Below are 17,852 nucleotides of genomic sequence, written 5' to 3' on the forward strand. Positions count from 1 at the left end.
AACTTTCAGAAATACTTGTTTACTCGTTTTAGTAGGAAGACCTGAAAACTGTTACGGGGCAGAAACCCCAAATACTACAAACTATTGTACAACTGTGCCCTCTTGGTCTTTAGTTAGGACAATACATACAGTAGTTATGTGGAAAAGCGTAATTCATTTTTTCTTCCCAGAAAATTATAAATGGTCTTTTTATTCCACATTATTGGTCTGAGCACCTGCATGTTTCCATAGCAACTCCACAATACTTTAGGGGATTACTTTAGAATTCCACTGTGGCTTGGGTCTCTGCAGTTACTTAGTTTTTCTGGGGAGAATCTGTTTCCAGATATAAATTGAAACTACTGCTATCATATATTTAACGAGCTATACCAGTCTCCTATGTTATCGCCTTCAGAAACTGCAACACTTCCTTGCAGCTTTTTGTAGAAACCCATGCAATATTTAATCATCATAATCAGAACAGCCACTAAGGACTCAGGGCTGGAAGCATCCCCAGAAGTCTTGCAGGGGATCACACTTACATGAGGGTCTGATGGGAGATTAAATCCCAAAAATCCATATTCCCAGAAGACCCATTGAAAAGTACAGGCAGGTGGAAGCACTTTCATGCACTGAAGTACATACATGCTCATTCTTTTTATATGTATGTATATGAACCTGCGGCTGTTAAATTAAAATGTAGACAAACACATCTATTAGACTGGATAACAAACACTAAAAGAAAAGAATGTAAGCCTGATGACTAGGAAGCTTTAAATCCAGACATATGTGTATGTGCTCACACAGGCGAACATAACATGCCTGCAAACAGGACAGGATGTGTTCCTAAGGCTTTTTCTTTTGCTAGTTTTTCTCCAGGTCAGCTCAGTTCCTTAACTTACTTCCACCTGAATATTGCATATCCTGAACTATGCATTCCCCCATATGTTCACTGTCTTCTGTGCACACTCTCTTCTGCCAGTAGGCAGAGACTAGGGGAATTCCTCCAGACGTTCTCTGATGACCCCTAGTTTTACTGAAGGTGAGCCCAGGGTTCACTCCTTCCTGCACTGTTGTTTTGCTGTTTTCTGTCTGTGCTACATGAATAAAATAGATTCTGATAAGAGGAGGAAAAAGAGGTGCATTAGGGGAAGGTGAAAGGAACTGATGTGAATTCAAGTAGAAAGATGAAAGCAAATACAAATAAAGTTTACATCCTTCCTGACTGTTTTTAATTCATACAAATTGGATTTCAGGTTCTGAAAGGAAAATGAAAGAAACCAACTTACCTCTGTAAGATCTGGATTCCTTAAAGTCTGTTACCAATACGCTTCACACAGCATTGTTTTTAAATCTGCTCTATACGACTGGTGGGAGCACTTTTTGCCATGCATTTTTTGAATTATGGTAAATACATTTTACAAAAACCTGGCCTTGGAAAATCACTACAATCACAGAATCACTGAATGGTTTGGGTTGGAAGGGATCTTAAAGATCATCCAGTTCCAACCCCACTGTCACGGGCAGGGACACCTTCCACTAGACCAGGTTGCTCCAAGCCCTGTCCAACCTGGCCTTGAACACTGCCAGGGATGGGGCAGCCACAGCTTCTCTGGGCAGCTCTCTAGGATGAGATCATTTGAAACTCACCTCTGAGACGGAGTGGCATCAGCCATTGAAGTCTCCCTTGCAAAGCCACAGGAGAAAAAAAGCATTCCTCACTGCAAAACACTTTAACCTTTTTCTCAGTACAGTGATCCAAGACCCTTGTATGGTGTGGATTCAGCAATGACTGTAGCTAGCCCTACACACAGCAGGTTCATCCGGGCATGACAAACAGGCGTATGACTACACATCCCAGCAGACTTAAGCAACTCTTCAGTCATGTTAGGGTGCCTTTGAAGACTGACAGGATTGGATACAGCTTTGAATCTGTCTCAGAGCAGGTAAGCTTTTGCAGTCATAAAGCCTAACCTAGGCCTCATAAATACTATCCTCTGTAGAAGTTTTAATAGGGATTTTCTCATTATTGATCCTCAGAAATAAGGGAAAGTTTCGCAAATGCAATGAACTGACCTTTTAAGGTAATTTCTCTAGATAAAACTAGGTATGGGTGAACTGGCACTAGGGAAATCCAGTCAACAACATTAAGGTGTCACACTCGATCAAGGCTTATAGCACTGTGAGTCACTTAGTATCCAGAAAAAAGAAAGGAGAAATCTTCACTTCAGTCCCTTTTTACTACAGTACCCCAGTAAATTTAATGCTTAGTCAAGGCAGGATATGCACTACCAGAAAAAAGTGCAGCTCAGTGACAAGTGATGCATCTCTATGTCAAGTGGTTCTGCAGCTGGGACTACAGCTCACCATTTTCTTCCCCTAATTTGCAAAAAGAAAGAAAAAAAAAAAAACAACAAAAAAAGTTTCCTCCTCTACTGATGAGAACTTGGAAGAAGGACCTGACCAATGTGCTGCACTTCCACATTTGTTATTCAAACCGTTCAGCACTGGATAGAAAGTTGTATTCACTTACTTCCCCCAAACCCAAATATGCAGAGGTGAAAAGACATTTCCTGAGCCTACCTCTTAGCAGTTGGTATTTCAGCTTTGGCTCTCCCCACTGCAATAAATAGATTGCATGCATCCAATATGCAGATGTGGTAAAGGTATAAAAATAGTCACCCTGTTGCTGTGTAACGGAACAAGACGTCTTCCTCAAAGCACAGCACAGCTACTGTGCTGAACTGAGATAGATGTTCCCCCTTACAGAGCTTTCCTATATTTTCTCCTCATACTCTAACTAATGCTATTTATACCTCATCCAGACTACAGACAGATTAATAATATTATGCATTTCTATAGGATATCCCTTGGAAGAACCACAGGCATATTTTACCAGATGTTATTTTAATTACAATTTTAAAGGCTTCTGTTGTAAGAACACCTTGAGCAGCTCAAAGCCTAATATACAAGGAAGCAGGGAACTGAAGAAGACAGAAGGATCTCTGAAAGTATACTGCAAAATTAGAGGCAATTCAGAGGACAGCAAGCATAATTAGAGCTCTGGAATAGCAAAGACAGCAAATCGCTACCATAAAAAAGATGAGTAAGAGGAGACGTGATACAAACACAGAACATACTGAATATTCAGGAGATACTGTTCTTCCTTTCTCATAACACTAGATGAAATGAATTTCAATTAAAAAAATGGTAGGAAATTCAAAACTACAGTGAAAGAACATGCTTTTCACATTACACAAATAGGAGTGAGTCTGAATCTATCAAGATTCAAAACAGTTTTAGACCTTTATGGGCCTCCAAATTAATATCATACTGTACAGTGAGACAGCAAGTTCTTCAGAGTTCAGACCGGTCATTAGTGTAAGATCCAGTGTTGAAAACAGGTTCCTGCACACTTGGTTACAGAAGAATTCTTGCACCTTCTTCTGAAATGTTGTGTTCTTGGAGACAGATGCTGTACTGGATGGATTTCAGGGTAATCTAATCTATTTTGATGAGTCCTGTGTTCCCCCTAAAGCAAACCACCTATAAGCACTGGCAAGACAGACAATGCTAAGAACAAATCCTGGCACTCAACTCTCAGTCTCAAGACCATGTTTAAACCCAAAGATATCTCATTATACATCTCTGAGTTGTAACTTTGCACCAGCCAGTACAGCTTTTTAACAAACCACAACCATATCCCAAATAAGGCCCATTACAGGCAACAGTTCCAGCACTTGACATTAAGCACAAATCAGATTCACATAAAGTAAATCCAAGTCTACTTTTCAAACATCAGTTCAAATAAAGTAAAAAGACTGCACATTAATTTTACAGATACAAGGGAGAGAAAAAAAAAATAGTAGTTCTACTGTTTGGTTGGGGTTTTTTTTAATTACATTAATTTCTTAAAAAAACCCAACCAAAACATACAAAAAAACCAAAAACACAGGGAAAGAAGAGAGGGTGTTTCAAACCCCCTGATTTTGCCTTTTAGAAAACTTCAGTGGTTTGTTTCCAACCCCTTAACCCTCTTAATCACATAGCATGTAAACCATACTATTTTCATGATTAGGTATTGTTTTGAATTTCTGGGGCTAGGCAGAACACCTTATTTCAGCGATAACGCACCATGCAGGTGTGATTAGAATACATAATCCTTATGTAGCTATATACACACACACACAATATCGTATGATATACAGTAATCAGCCCTACTTAAGGTTGGATTAAAAAGGATTGAAAAAAAGCCTTAAAGTGTGGTGTAGGAAGAAATATCTGTTGCTGAAGACCTGTAGAGCTTCTTGAGTTGCAAGACCAGAAAATACAAGTAGTAAGGAGTGGTCCGTTTGTTTGAGCAGTTATTGGTGTACACTCCTCACACACCAATGAATTTATTCTCTTGCATCCTCACCCTTTATCCGTAAGAAAACCTATCTATCATTATACAGTATGAAATTATATAGACAGGTAATATTTTTAGTGGATACATAGCATACAGCATAACTTAGCTAACCTCTGAAATTCATACCTGCAGGGTTAGTGGGGAGGACTAGAGGACAACTCTCTATTCTGCATTACATTAAGATTACCCAAGAGTTTACATCATAAAAACCAGCATACAATCATGTTTCTGAGGCACTCTCCCATCCTTTTCAAAGTTTTTTGAAAAACTTTGGAATTAGGGAAAGGAATTACCCTATTACTAACCTCCTCAGATCTGTTCAGAGTAGGCTGAATAAGGGTCATAAAAAAAATAATAAAAATTTTCCTTATCTATGGTTTTCTTTGTAAATCTCATTATTGGACAAAACCAAAAGTTTTGCCATTCTTAAATGCCTCCGCTGCCCTCTGGTGTCTCTCCTTTGCAGCTTCACACAGAGAGCTAATTCTTCAACAAGATCTCTTCCACAAAGTCCCTACCTAAGAGAAAAGTTACGCACAAACTAGTGAACCATGCTTCTAGATGCAGTTCTTCTGCAGACCGATGCTTATAACAACTTCTGAAAAAGATGTGATTATTAGGCAAGCCTCATTCCAATAAGACACTGCAGAACACATAAAAACTATCATCTCTTACACTGAACATTGCCAGCAGAAATTCCTTCAAATTAGCCAGAGCACTACTAAATTGCACTGAAGACTTACAATAAAGTGGGAGATAGCCGTCTTCCTGTTTTACGCAAAGTTCTGTAGACGTGCTATTAAACTGCTGCTAATGCAAAGATTCTTTTTTCTTTTTCCTTTTTTTCTGAAGAACTGTTAACAGTGAAGGCAAAACAATGACCTGAGCTAAAATACTTTCTGAGAAGTATGCACACAACGGCCATAAAAGAACATCAAGCGAAAAATTACATGGTTGCATTAACAAGAAACCCAGACATACTGGCTTATTCGTGTGTGTGGTAGAGAGGAGGAATGGCTGGAAAAGACAGAACCTAAGCTATAGACACATACTGGTAAAGCAAGATGCAGTATTCTGCAGTTTTATTAAATAGTGCATTCCTTTTGATGCATTTGATAGCTTTGAAAAACTGCCTTTAAGTCTTTCTAGTAAGATGTAGCGGTAGTCCCAAGAGAAGCTGTGTTTGGGTTTTTTTTTTAATTCATGGAATTAGTTAGCTACAAGGAAAAACTTGGCTCAGGGAGTCAATCCACATGTGGCTGGATGACGCAGTTTCATCTTTTGAGAGAGAAATACACAGAAAATCTGGCACATCATTCTTGGAAGACTGGAAAGGCTCTGAAGTACAACTTGTTCTTTCATCACACAACCATCTTAGTGAAACTTACAGATGGAAGGATTCATCAGGAAAAATTCTATAGGATCTCAGGAGGTCTGAAGAGCTAGAGGACCTGTTCTTTAATCTGTGGCTGTAAATTCCAATAAAGGGAGTAGCGGATTTCCCCTAAGAGGAAAAATAAGTCAAGCATCCACCCTACTGTAAACAAAGCAATAGGGGTGGACAAAGACCACCTTCCTGAAATACTCTGCTCAAAAAGGGAATCCACATTTCACTGATTAGGAAATAAGACAGGGTAGGAATATAGAATAGGTCTAAACCAAACTCTCAATAGCCCAAGAATCATTAGAAATACATAGGTTTTTACTCAATTTTGTACATTTGACTGGTTTATCCCAAATCTTCTCTCAGACTGGGATCTCCACTTACATCTCGTGGCCTTCCTGTACATGTCATGGTTGAGACAGAACCCTCCTTATCTTTTCAAACAATTGCTCTCTTCTGGGAAAAGGGGTAGAAAAGCATTTCTGATTAGTCAAAAGGTTTTGCTTGCAAAACCTTTGGTTTGTATATTTGCTCAGTGTGGGTAGGGAAAAGGAGGATAAAAACTAATATTATGAAAAGGAATGTCCCTTTACCTGTGCATAGGCATGCTCATAACATTCAATGGTACACATAAATAACCTTAACATAAAATACAAGCTAGGAATTGTAACCAGCTAAAGAGAACAGGAGAATATTTTGGCAAACATCTGCTGAGAAAATGAATAATTACAGTTCTACATATTAAAAACGGAGTTACCATCCAAAAGATCCAAATGGCTTTAAACACACCTGCTTCACAAGAAACAGCCTAATTTCATCTTTCTGTTGAGCACATCTGCCTTTTTTGGACAATAATCTTTCAACAGGACAATAACTACAGGAAGGCAATCACCTTTTTTAATTGTTTTTCACCCAACACTCCAACAATTACAAGCATTGCAAAACTACCCCAAACTAAAATCAGAGTAAGAACTACAGTTAATCAGAAGCAGCACAGGCTCACACAACTGTCCCATAGCTTCACACGGCTTTCTTAGTTACATGAATGTCCTCACGTGAGCAACTGTGGCTCAGAGGAAACGTCAAATTCTCTTGAAGATGAACCCGATTTATTTAAAAATTGGAAAACCATGATGCAATACAAAAGCCACAGGTAGAGGCAACTCCTTACGGACACAAGCAACGTCGAACCCACAACTTACACCTAGAAGATGGTGCCCTATTATGAAAGTTGGAAGTACGTGAAAAGAAACAAAGTGTCTAACTCATGATATGTAAAAAAGCCAGAAAATTTTCATTTTTCTAATGTAAAGCATTAACAATTCTAGCCTTGTCTGCAACTGAAGGTTGTTAGCAGAAGGCACCAGTGTAGGGGACTGCAAACTGAATAAATAGGAATTGTAAGCAGACAGATTTTTATCACCATGGCCTTCTAGAGATTTCAGAGAAAGGAAATACTTCGTTCAAGATCCAAAAACATTTCTGAGACCTCTGTGGTGCTTGTCAGTTTGACACAAAAGTCCTGGAAGTCATCCAACGAGAGTCCAGCCTGGTTCTGCCTCACAGGTCCTCAAGCACAAAAGCAGCGTGCAAAAAATATTTGACAGGAAGGTAGACACATACATACCAACGTCATTGTTAAACTCCCATTATGTAAATGCTTTATGATATAATCTAATTACATGAATGAATACAAAAAGCTAAACATTTGTCTATAGCAGATCCATAGCACCACAGTGCACTAATATTCAGAAAACCAAACCATTTAAGTTAAGTTTACACAGTAAACAGTAATTAATCCATAGCACAGTGTAACACAGGATTTGGTAAAACCCTCTATATATAGCCCTATATATATTTGTATATTTGTTTATATTTGTATATAGATTAGCAACTAAAACAATAAATTACAAATTTAAGTGCTTTTAGGGCTGTACTACTGGCTGAAATTAAGAGTGCCACAGTATTGGAAATGAGAACAAAACCAGAAGAGTTCTGCACAAGAAATGTCTGTATTAGGTGTAATCAAAATGAGGTATAACAAAAATTATGAGAAGCTACACATGGTGTAATCAAAATGAGGTATAATAAAAATTATGAGAAGCTACACGTGTAGAAATTAAGATTATTACTACATTGCATTTTCTGAAAAGTACTGTTGTACACTTCAGTATGTGTATGCAATAAGGGAGGGTCAAAACTGAGATCTGACTCGGAGACTTCTTGCCACACAACTCAAGCTATGTAGTCTTCCTAAAATCAGTGTATGGCCATTCTAATGCACTGCAAAATAATTTCCTGACAATTATACTTATGCAAAATCAAATTAAGTGATGACAGTCAATATTATTTTAATTCTAATTCTTACCAACTAGATACTGCAATTACAAAAAGACCAATACCTCTGTTTTAAGAGAGCTGCTGAGCCGCCAGTAAGGAATTGTTGGGAAAACACCAGTACATTTGCCCTGTTCCTTACTCTCTTCCTTCAGCATCAAATATTGTCCCTTGGTAGAGATGAAATAAAAACTATAGGCATGTTCACAGTACCTAGCTCATAACAACATGTTCTTCATACTAGGTGCAACTCTGTCCAGCAAGAATAAGCCTAGAGGTCACACACACACACACACAACTACCTTTTTTCCTTATCACTGCCCAAAAGAATGATTTTGAAATTTTTTCCCAAGGTCATTACTCTGTGAAAACTCCAGAAGGTTTAATCTGCACATGGACTGCATGAAATGTACTTCCTCCAAGGATGAGAATTCTTCAAGTTACTTCTCTCACTTCTAGCAATCCTCTTGATTTTTTTTTGGCTCAACTTTTGATTGCCATGCTCTTGAGCTGCTACTGTTCAACTGGAATGTAGCACAGATCATTTTAATACCACAACCAACTAAGTAGCTGAGGACTCTGGCAAAAAAAGGACCATGACATTCAACTGTCTAGATGCGATAAGGAGGGATTTCTTTTGGTTTGGTGGTTTGTTGTGGGTTTTTAATTAATCTATTTATACTAGAACACCTCGAGTAATATAAGATTACAAAAATATTTCAGACACATTAAGGGAATGAAAGAGGAAAGGCTTTCAGTAGGTATATTCCTCCAACATCACTTTCTGCAGTAGCTGGATACTCATTAGAGGGGTGTCACACAATTACTGAATTGCCTCAGTCCAGGAGAAAGGCTGCAGGTTAGTATATGCTATTTGTTGAACACCCATTTTTGCCTTTGCTAGAACATCTGTAAGACTTCAGGTTTAAAGCACACACTGTTGGTCACATTATTCCTAATGAAGTCGGTGGGAATTTTCCCACTGACTTTCAGTAGGAACAGGTATGAGCCAGTGCTTCTAAAAAAGAAAAATATAAAATCCACCCTGCCCATTACAAAGCCCAACTTTTAATTTAGGAGCATGCTGTAAGATAGGAAAAGTTATTTTGTGCATTTGTAAGAGCAAAAACCAGAATAAAATTTAATATTTATTAGAATTTCTTCCAGTAACAGCATTCAACATCCTAACAAACCAAGTTGTGAAGTCTTTAAAAAAATCTAGGATTACAAAAGAAGTTAAAATAAATTGTTCCTTATATTTAATGGCAACAAAGGGGGAATTTTCTATTTAAAAACAAACTTGTCATATAAACAGTATTATTTTAAGAAAACGTGATTAATATGATATGTAGTTTTCAGAATGGATACACAGTGTATGAATACCAACCTGAATGAAACAGAGGGGCAGAACACACTACCCCCTTAAAAATCTCAAAATAGGCCATTTCAAGAAAGGGGAGGGAGGAGAATCTTTCTAGTGAAATAACTTAGAAGATACCACGCAATGGACAAAAAACGCAAGAGTACAGAAGACATTACATGACACCCTCATTACAACACCCCCTCAAAGTCTGGTTATACAGTAAATAAAGTTAGTAAAGTGCATCTTTTAAAGACTTGTCTAGTGAAATAGCTTTTCCAAATATAAAACACAACACAAGACGTGCAGTAACATAGTGTAAGTTTTTAAAAACTAATCTTTAACTTTTCATTCAATAAGGAAGAAAAGTTTTAACTGCAGTAGTGTTCACATTATTCTTCGATAGGATGCATCCTCATGTGCTTTTGTTACTTGGCAAATCTTTAAATATGGAGCATGGCAAAATTATGCAGTTTAAGCAAGTGCTTCTCTCAATGTAATACAATTCTTCAATGGCAGAATGGCCACATGCAGCACAACTATGTTATATTTTGGGAAGCTTTGGTGCACTAACGACGGGATTGGTCTCCTGCAAATACCTTCGCCCTGCACTCTTATAGTCGTAGGTGCAGGTGTGAGTCTCTGCATAGCGGTGTGTTGCACAGAAGTTGTTTCCACATCTGAAGAATCAAGAATATTAGAAGTTAGAAGCTTTTAGAAGCTTTTAACTCCCTGATATGCTAGGAGCCCTTTGGCTTAATCATGTATTGTTTATTTGACGAAACTGCTTGAATTCTAATCATCCTTGACTGATGACATTAACCGGTGTGGTAATCAAAATGACATTTTTGTCACTTTTGCAACTTTGACCCAACAGTCTCTTCAGCTGAGAAGTTAAGCAAGATCAGTACTCCTGAAATTAGCTATCAAGGATTGAACAATCTTACAAATTCAGAATGATGGGCTTTGATAGATTTTATTTCTTTTCTAAAGACCTCACACAACATCAGTTGGTAGAATTCAGAGGACAAAACCATGGAACTAAAATAATGGCATCAGGTGAAATCCACATAATGCATTTCAATTAAAAAACACCACATCGTTCAGACCACCAAAACAAGATGTTTAGTTCAACACAACTTCTGCCTGGCATAAACTCAAACTAGTTATTTGAGATTAATAAATACAGATTTAGTTAGCTGTAAAAACATCAGACAGAATAACTATAGGGAACATGACTTCCAATGTGACTGGATAAAGGTGCATCTTCCCAGTATCAGTTGCAATTTCAATGAGTTAAGAAGATTTTTGCCGTCGAACTTGACAGCTCACCAGCTAAGACTCCTAACAAGAGAAAAACATACTCCGGATGTTGTATCTGATCTGGACAAGTGTTTCAAGTGGAGACTGGTATTAGTGTCCCATTTCCTGATTATTTAATAAAGTTGTTTCTTGACAATTACATCATTCACAATCAGAGTTCTCTTGAAATGGATGAGGCGTTAGAATCATACAAGGTTTGGGTGGAAGGCCCCTTAAATACCATCCAGCTCCAACCCCCCTGCCATGTGCTGGGACACTTTCCACTAGACTAGGTTGCTCAAAGCCATGTCCAACCTGGCCTTGAACAATTCCAGGGATGAGGCATCCACAACTTCACTGGGCAACCAAAGAAGAATTTCTTTGGAATATCTAGTCTAAATCTCCCCTCTTTTAGTTTAAAGCCATTCTCCCTTGTTCTATCACACATGCCCCTGTGAAAAGCCCCTCATAAGCTTTCTTGTAGGCCCCCTTCAGGTACTGGAAGACTGCTATAAGGTATCACCAGAGCCTTCTCTTCTCCAGGCTCAACAACCCCAACCCTCTCAGCCTGTCTTCATTACTCATCCAAATTACTGTCTCAGTATTAGACTATAATCTGTATTTATCTATCTATCTGGGTTCATAATAAACTCTAAAACTGTTCCTGAGGCTTTGTGTCCCTGGTATTAAATCTGCTTTTCTTTGGTTCTTGATCCTGTAATTACCAGTTCTCTCATACAACAGTATTCTCCATTTGGTTCATGCTTCATTCTAATAAAAGGTTGTATGGTTGCTTCACTTGAAACTAGAACAAATGCAATTCTTGGAGATGTGCAATTTCCCGCCTTTTCTGGGCTTCATTTTTAACCTTAAGCAAGCTGCTTAGTTACTTCTAGAAGAGCTTGCAGCTATGTGATCAGCAGGAAAATGTGCAGTGTCCAAACCTGTTTCAAAATCAAAGACTGAAGAGTCAGTAAGGAGGCAGTTCCTCACCCTGAACCTCTCCAACACAGTTCCCCGGTGGCAGAAGTCTTGCTCATTTTGCTTTTGATTGGCATGAACCAAGATCAGCTTCAAATGCCGCCCCCACAGTGCAGCAGTTCTCAACCTTGACTAGATCATGGGAAATGATACTGAAAAAAGAATATCTTGTGGGAAACAATACTTTGAGAACCAAGATCAAAGAGAAAGTGTTTGGGGCTTTTTTTTTTGTTCAAGTTTCCAGCCATCACCACCAAGCGCCAGGTCTCATTGTATTGTCTGCAAGTCATGATTTGGGGGACCAGTACTCTGGTGGTTCTGCTTTTGAGATGCTCTAGATGCTCAAAGGTGACTGAAGTCTCACAAGAAACAGAACACATATAAAATCAAAAAGCTGTCAAATTCATGTAAATTCACAAACTGTGCAGTTGTGTTGTAATAGGGCCAAATCTGAGGGAGTTATTCTGCAAAATTGTAACAAAGTCCATTTTCCTCAAATTATTAACAATTATAATAAGTTATTATAATACTAATAATATGGTCAAGAAACTGCAGAACAGAAATCTGCAGCAAGTTCTCTCCACACAAGTATAAAATGTCATTGGTCTTTTTTTGTAATCATGTTCTTTATTTCCTGATATCTTGTGTCCTAATAACTTCCATTCCTTGATTTTCCTGGAGGAACATACACCTCAACAGCAGAACAGGTACAACATCCCTGAATTTTAATTCCTGAAGTTTTGCTGAATGAAGAATTGCAACTTTCTGGAAGGTTGTCTTTTGATTTGCTATGCTTAAGGAAAACCATGCAGCACAGGAAACCTTTTGGTTAACCCAGCTATCAATTTTAAACAAGAGCCGATTATATGCTCAGCCTACCTGCACTCATAGGTGGTTGCCAATCCAGTTTTCTTGCCACACAGAAAGCAATGCTTTGTAATTTTCTTTTTTGCTTGAATTGAGCCATTCACAGGTGGAAGATGGGTTGCTTCACCTGCTTTCAGAGGTAAAAAGACAGCAAAGACATTTTATTTTTACTTATTCCTGATCACAAACTACTTCAATCTTTTGAAATCCAGATTAATTTTGCATTACTTAGGATACTTCAGGTGAGAACCCCAGAGCCTAAACAGAGAGGAAAAAAACCCAGAAGCTAAAAGAGAAAAGACATGTCAAGCCTTTGAACACCCTTGGAAGAGGCAAACACAATGCAGGAATTGAATACATTACTCTTAACACCTGTTAAAAGTTCATGTAAGTTCCAGAAGAAATCAAGAAACACATCTCCTAATGGTCTTCCCAAATGTAAAACGAAAACACATGATGTGATTCGGAAAGTACTGTACACAATGACTTTCCAAAGAATCAATTGGGCATTCAAGTACCTAACATCTAGTATATTCAGTAGCTAATAACTCAAGTTTGCCAAGTAAATATTGCAACATTTGGAAATCTTGCTGATACTCCATAATTGCAAGAAAAGTACATTATTAGACTACAGGCCTCAATTTAACTATATGATTGCATAAAGCATTTTGCAGATGTTTGTAAGAGTTCTGTACTTAACAATTTACTTTGACTTTTTGACCTGCAATTCTTAGCTGTTGCTTTAGCAACTGGAGAGCATGTAAAGGAAAGGCATCTTCCTTCCCTCTGTAGAAGTAAACTCTTTGTCCACAAATTGCTTATGCATATTTACCATATGCTAGGACAGTGAAGGCAAGCAACACATCCTCTCAAACATTCTTTCAGTGATTCTACCACTATATTGTCAGGATGCTTGCAAAAACTGACCTTTATGAGTTTAGACTTTTTTTTTGTCCAACATATCTTTAATCCCAACAGTCAATTCTCACAAATTGCTTATGCATATTTACCATATGCTAGGACAGTGAAGGCAAGCAACACATCCTCTCAAACATTCTTTCAGTGATTCTACCACTATATTGTCAGGATGCTTGCAAAAACTGACCTTTATGAGTTTAGACTTTTTTTTTGTCCAACATATCTTTAATCCCAACAGTCAATTCTCAGCTGAGATACAGCAGGCTAAATTCAATAGTACTGCTAGGCAGTCACTACACGTCGCAGTCATTGCTATCAACCAGTACTAATCCCATAGCTATCTAGCATAGGAACTTCCAGGCAATGTTTGTCCATACTATCAATTTCATCATCTAAAAGCATACTATTTCAGAAGCATCAGTTAGCCCAGTTTGAGAGAAAGACAGAGCTTGAAGACAGCCCCCTGCTGTGGGCCATACTTAAACAGAAAAAGGAATACACCCATCCTCACATTTATGGTCCCTACAGCAGTTACATGTAAACTGAATCTGTCCTTTGGCCAGTTATACAACAGATCGTTACTGGCCACACCTCTCTCAAGAGCCTGTATGATTTGATGACACCAACTTTGGCTTTCTCATGTCTGGAACCTTTTTGAAAATGCACTTTTATCTGACATAAGATACATCAGAGGAGTGTCTTCAAAGTCCTATCCAAGATGACACAGGTGATAGCAGGCTTCCCCACCACGCAGACATGGCTATTAGGTTACCACCTCTTTTACCATGCAGTAGGTAAGGACAGACCTGTTAAATAATCGACTGTCAATTCAAAGCTGCACCCCCAGTTGTGAAATGAAGGCACAATTCGCTATTATAGCAACTTTTGCTCCTTACATCATTACAATTACATCATTTTGCTTGTTGTGGCTCATATTTGAAGATCTATCTTCTAGCTCAGTCCCTATATCAGATCTTGAAATTAATATTTAGGCACAACACATCCATTTTCAGTACACGTCAAGCATTAAGCACTCCACAGTTACCAAGACTAGGGTAGAAAGAATGATGCCCACCACAAAAAAAATACAGAAAAATCTGCACTATCTGCACAGTAGTCTTCAGCATCCATGCTCTTATTGCTGCCTCCCCACATTTCTTTTGCCAAATCCTTCCGGCTCAGGCTGTAGCCCTTAAGACGATACCACTGATAAATTTGGCTCTGACTTTAGTACACTCAGAAGTATTCACAGCACTGACCTTTCGGAAACTTCAGAGCAGAAATTACATTTATGTCTACAGATGACATGCAGGATTCACTAAGTATTAAAAAAAGCTAGGAAGGAGTCACAGTTATGTCTGCCGAAGATCTGGATGACATCTGTATGTTAAAGAGTTGCTTAAAATATTAGAAGTTATACCATGCTATAGAAGTATAACACAGCGAGGACTTGGAAAGCCATATGCCTTACAAAGATAAACTATTCTTCTCTGCTATATATGTGATATTATCAGCAAAGATTAGATTCATCTTCAATTATTATTTAAGTCACACTACTTACCTACTCTTCTCCCTACAGCTGCAATACTTCCATTCATTCCAAGCCCATGCGCAGACTAAAAAGAAAAAAATTTCCACAAGGGAATTACTAGCAGATGGAAATTAAATGGGAAGTTAGGCAGTCTGGTATCAGCTTATCTGAAATCAATATTTTATCAATCAACACACCTACAAAGAGTGCAAGATGACTTCTGTACACAAAATTAAAACTCTGCAGTATAAAGCCTTACTCAAAATGACTATTTAATAGTCTTCTCATACTTCACAATGCACCAAAACAACAAAGTACATTAGAGATATGCAGGTAGGCACATACAGTGCCAGTCACAGAGCGAACTCTGGCATAAATGACAATTAGTGAGCAGCAGGAGGTGTCAGATGACACTTCAAACGCAGATACTCACAATTCTATCGTTATGGTAACTAATGATTTTAGTTGTGAACTGAACAACCACTTCAGTTTTTATGAAAAATTACTTCTAGGACCTGTTCAGATAAACAGGCAGTTAAAATACCAGCAGGAATTCAGAAAACAGTTTAAGATCTATCAGAGATTTAAGTACACCTCCCCCTTCCCATCTGCCTTCCCTGAAAAGACACAGACACACACAAGTACAGTTTTCATAATGCCAGTACCAGAAAAGACAGGAAAACTTGAATTTCTTTGGAAGTTTAAGTACTCACTAGAATATATTCAGCAGCTTCATTTGGAGGAGCAGTTTTCCTAAAGCTTTCTTCCTGACAATGCTGCAGGTTTGTAGGTAGTGCAATACCAGAAGTCCAAAACCTGCCTGTCCCACAGGAACTCTGTATACTTTCCCTGTTTGTGCTTCGGGCCAGCGAAGCCAGAAATCCTAGGTTACTTACAGAACTCACAGGTTCCCTGGATGCCTTGTTAGCCACATCTGTGAGGTCCCTAGCCTCTGCTTTAGAAATTACATCAGGTCTTTTGCCAAGTGAGTCTACTTTCATGCTACAAAATCTAGCAGTCCTAGAAAAAGAGGAGTCTGCTAAACTGCGGACTTCCAATGATCGAAGAACATTTGGGGAGGCTGTAGATCTCAAGTTACCAGCCTCAAAGCATTTGGGTTGTGCTTGTGGTTTCAGAGAACTGTGACGTGCTGCTTGTGCTGAATACCGAAGAGGTGACAAAAGCAGATTTTTCTGAGGACTTAATTCACGAGTACGGAGAAGACCAGACCCCATTGCTGTAGTGCTCAGCACTTTGCTAATAGGTTTTCTATGCTGCTCTACAACTTTAGATTCCTCATCTGCATCAGGCAGTTCAAGTTCTTGGTTCGCCTTTCCTATGTCATATATGTCACTACACTGTTCAGTGGTACTTTCTTCTGTTAACAAAGTAAAAGCATCTGTTTCAGTGAGAAGTTTTTCTTCTGTTCCATAAAGTTCTACATTTGTTAGACTCGGAAACAAAACAGCATCCTCCTCACTTGCTGAGGTCGCATTTTCAGATGCTTTTTCTGAATTTTCAGGCAGAGATGAAACAGGAGTCAGAATACTATTTGTAGGTAGTTTTGCATTTTCTAGTTCGACACGAGATATTTTTGGTGGTAACCTGATGCTACTAATTGACTGTGACCAGGAGTTGCTCTGCCAGGTGTCATCTTCCTTAAGAAAGTCATTAGCTGTGGATGGCATCGTTCTACCAGCAGTGGCCAAAGTAGCCAATGCTGAAAGTGCGTTTTGGGAAGACTCTGAGTGATATGAATTCCCAGGAGGAGGTAGGCAGGACTGTCCGATATGGGGGAGCACTCTTAAAAAACGGTGACGAGCAGCAGCCACTGAGCCACTAGATGGTCGAGGAGCCATCGGAGGACGAGATTTCACCTTGACAGTTTTCTTAGGCTATTAAATAAATAAAACAAAAACCACATACAACAACAATTAGTATTTGAATTATGGTTGCATTTAGAGATCATATTGCCAGGAATTCAGACATTGTAAGGCCAGAAAATACTAAATCATTCTTTCTACTCTGTTATCTATTGCTAGTCAATCAAAACCACACCCCAACATCTGAACAACAAAAATCAAAATATTACAATCAGAAAAGGCTTTTTCTGATTAAAAACTCAGATATAGGCCACCACACGTCAACAGAATAGAAAGGGAAGCCAGAATGCCATCAAAGTTATCCAGCAGAGCTTAGGGTCTCAAACGAAATGAACAATGAAAGAAAGTACATCATCTTCATTTTAGATCTAGTTAACCTAGACAGACATGAACACCAATGTAATGTTTTATCTTCTAGGTAATCTTATTCTCATATTTAACTTTATAGGCTTTTCAGTTACAGTATTTTTAATGAAGCTTCATTTAAGAGAAACACTGATTTTTACCAGAGAACTACTGCAAAACAACATTAAAATATTGGAAGAAAAAAACAAATAAGAGAAAAAAAACCAAAACCAACCAACAAAACAAAAAAAAAAAAACAAAAAAAAAACCAACACCCCAAAAAAACCAAAACCAAAACTACACACACACAAAAAAACAACCCCACACCAAAAATCCCATATACCCACAAAAAAACCCACCCACACGTATAAATCAGGACCAGTAGTGAATTGTTGTGAATTGTTTGAATGAGGACAGGTAGATCCAAGCAAGACCAATGCTGCACAGCAGAACATTTATACAACAGCATTTACTTAAACAACAGGTAAGGAATCATCTACTGTTGATCCTTCACTTCCCAAGACAGCAAAGTATTTGATCTGCTTTTTAGAAAAGCT

At 38.3% G+C, this 17,852-nt stretch overlaps 1 protein-coding gene across 1 annotated transcript in view; it reads right to left on the bottom strand.

Annotated features, from left to right (window-relative positions):
• Positions 1-5,575: 5,575 nt before the first annotated feature.
• The window catches only part of ZFAND4 (zinc finger AN1-type containing 4), a 28,008-nt gene continuing 15,731 nt past the window's right edge, over positions 5,576-17,852 (bottom strand). Inside the window, exons 7-10 of the mRNA XM_030487834.2 lie at positions 15,781-16,962; positions 15,098-15,152; positions 12,631-12,745; positions 5,576-10,148 (exon numbers count right to left, since the gene is read on the bottom strand). Of these exons, the coding sequence (XP_030343694.1) occupies positions 10,013-10,148; positions 12,631-12,745; positions 15,098-15,152; positions 15,781-16,962 (1,488 nt within the window). The 3' untranslated portion in view covers positions 5,576-10,012. The remainder of the gene's footprint in view (positions 10,149-12,630; positions 12,746-15,097; positions 15,153-15,780; positions 16,963-17,852) is intronic.

This window comes from Strigops habroptila, chromosome 5 (assembly GCF_004027225.2).
Source record: "Strigops habroptila isolate Jane chromosome 5, bStrHab1.2.pri, whole genome shotgun sequence".
Lineage (NCBI taxonomy): Eukaryota > Metazoa > Chordata > Aves > Psittaciformes > Psittacidae > Strigops > Strigops habroptila.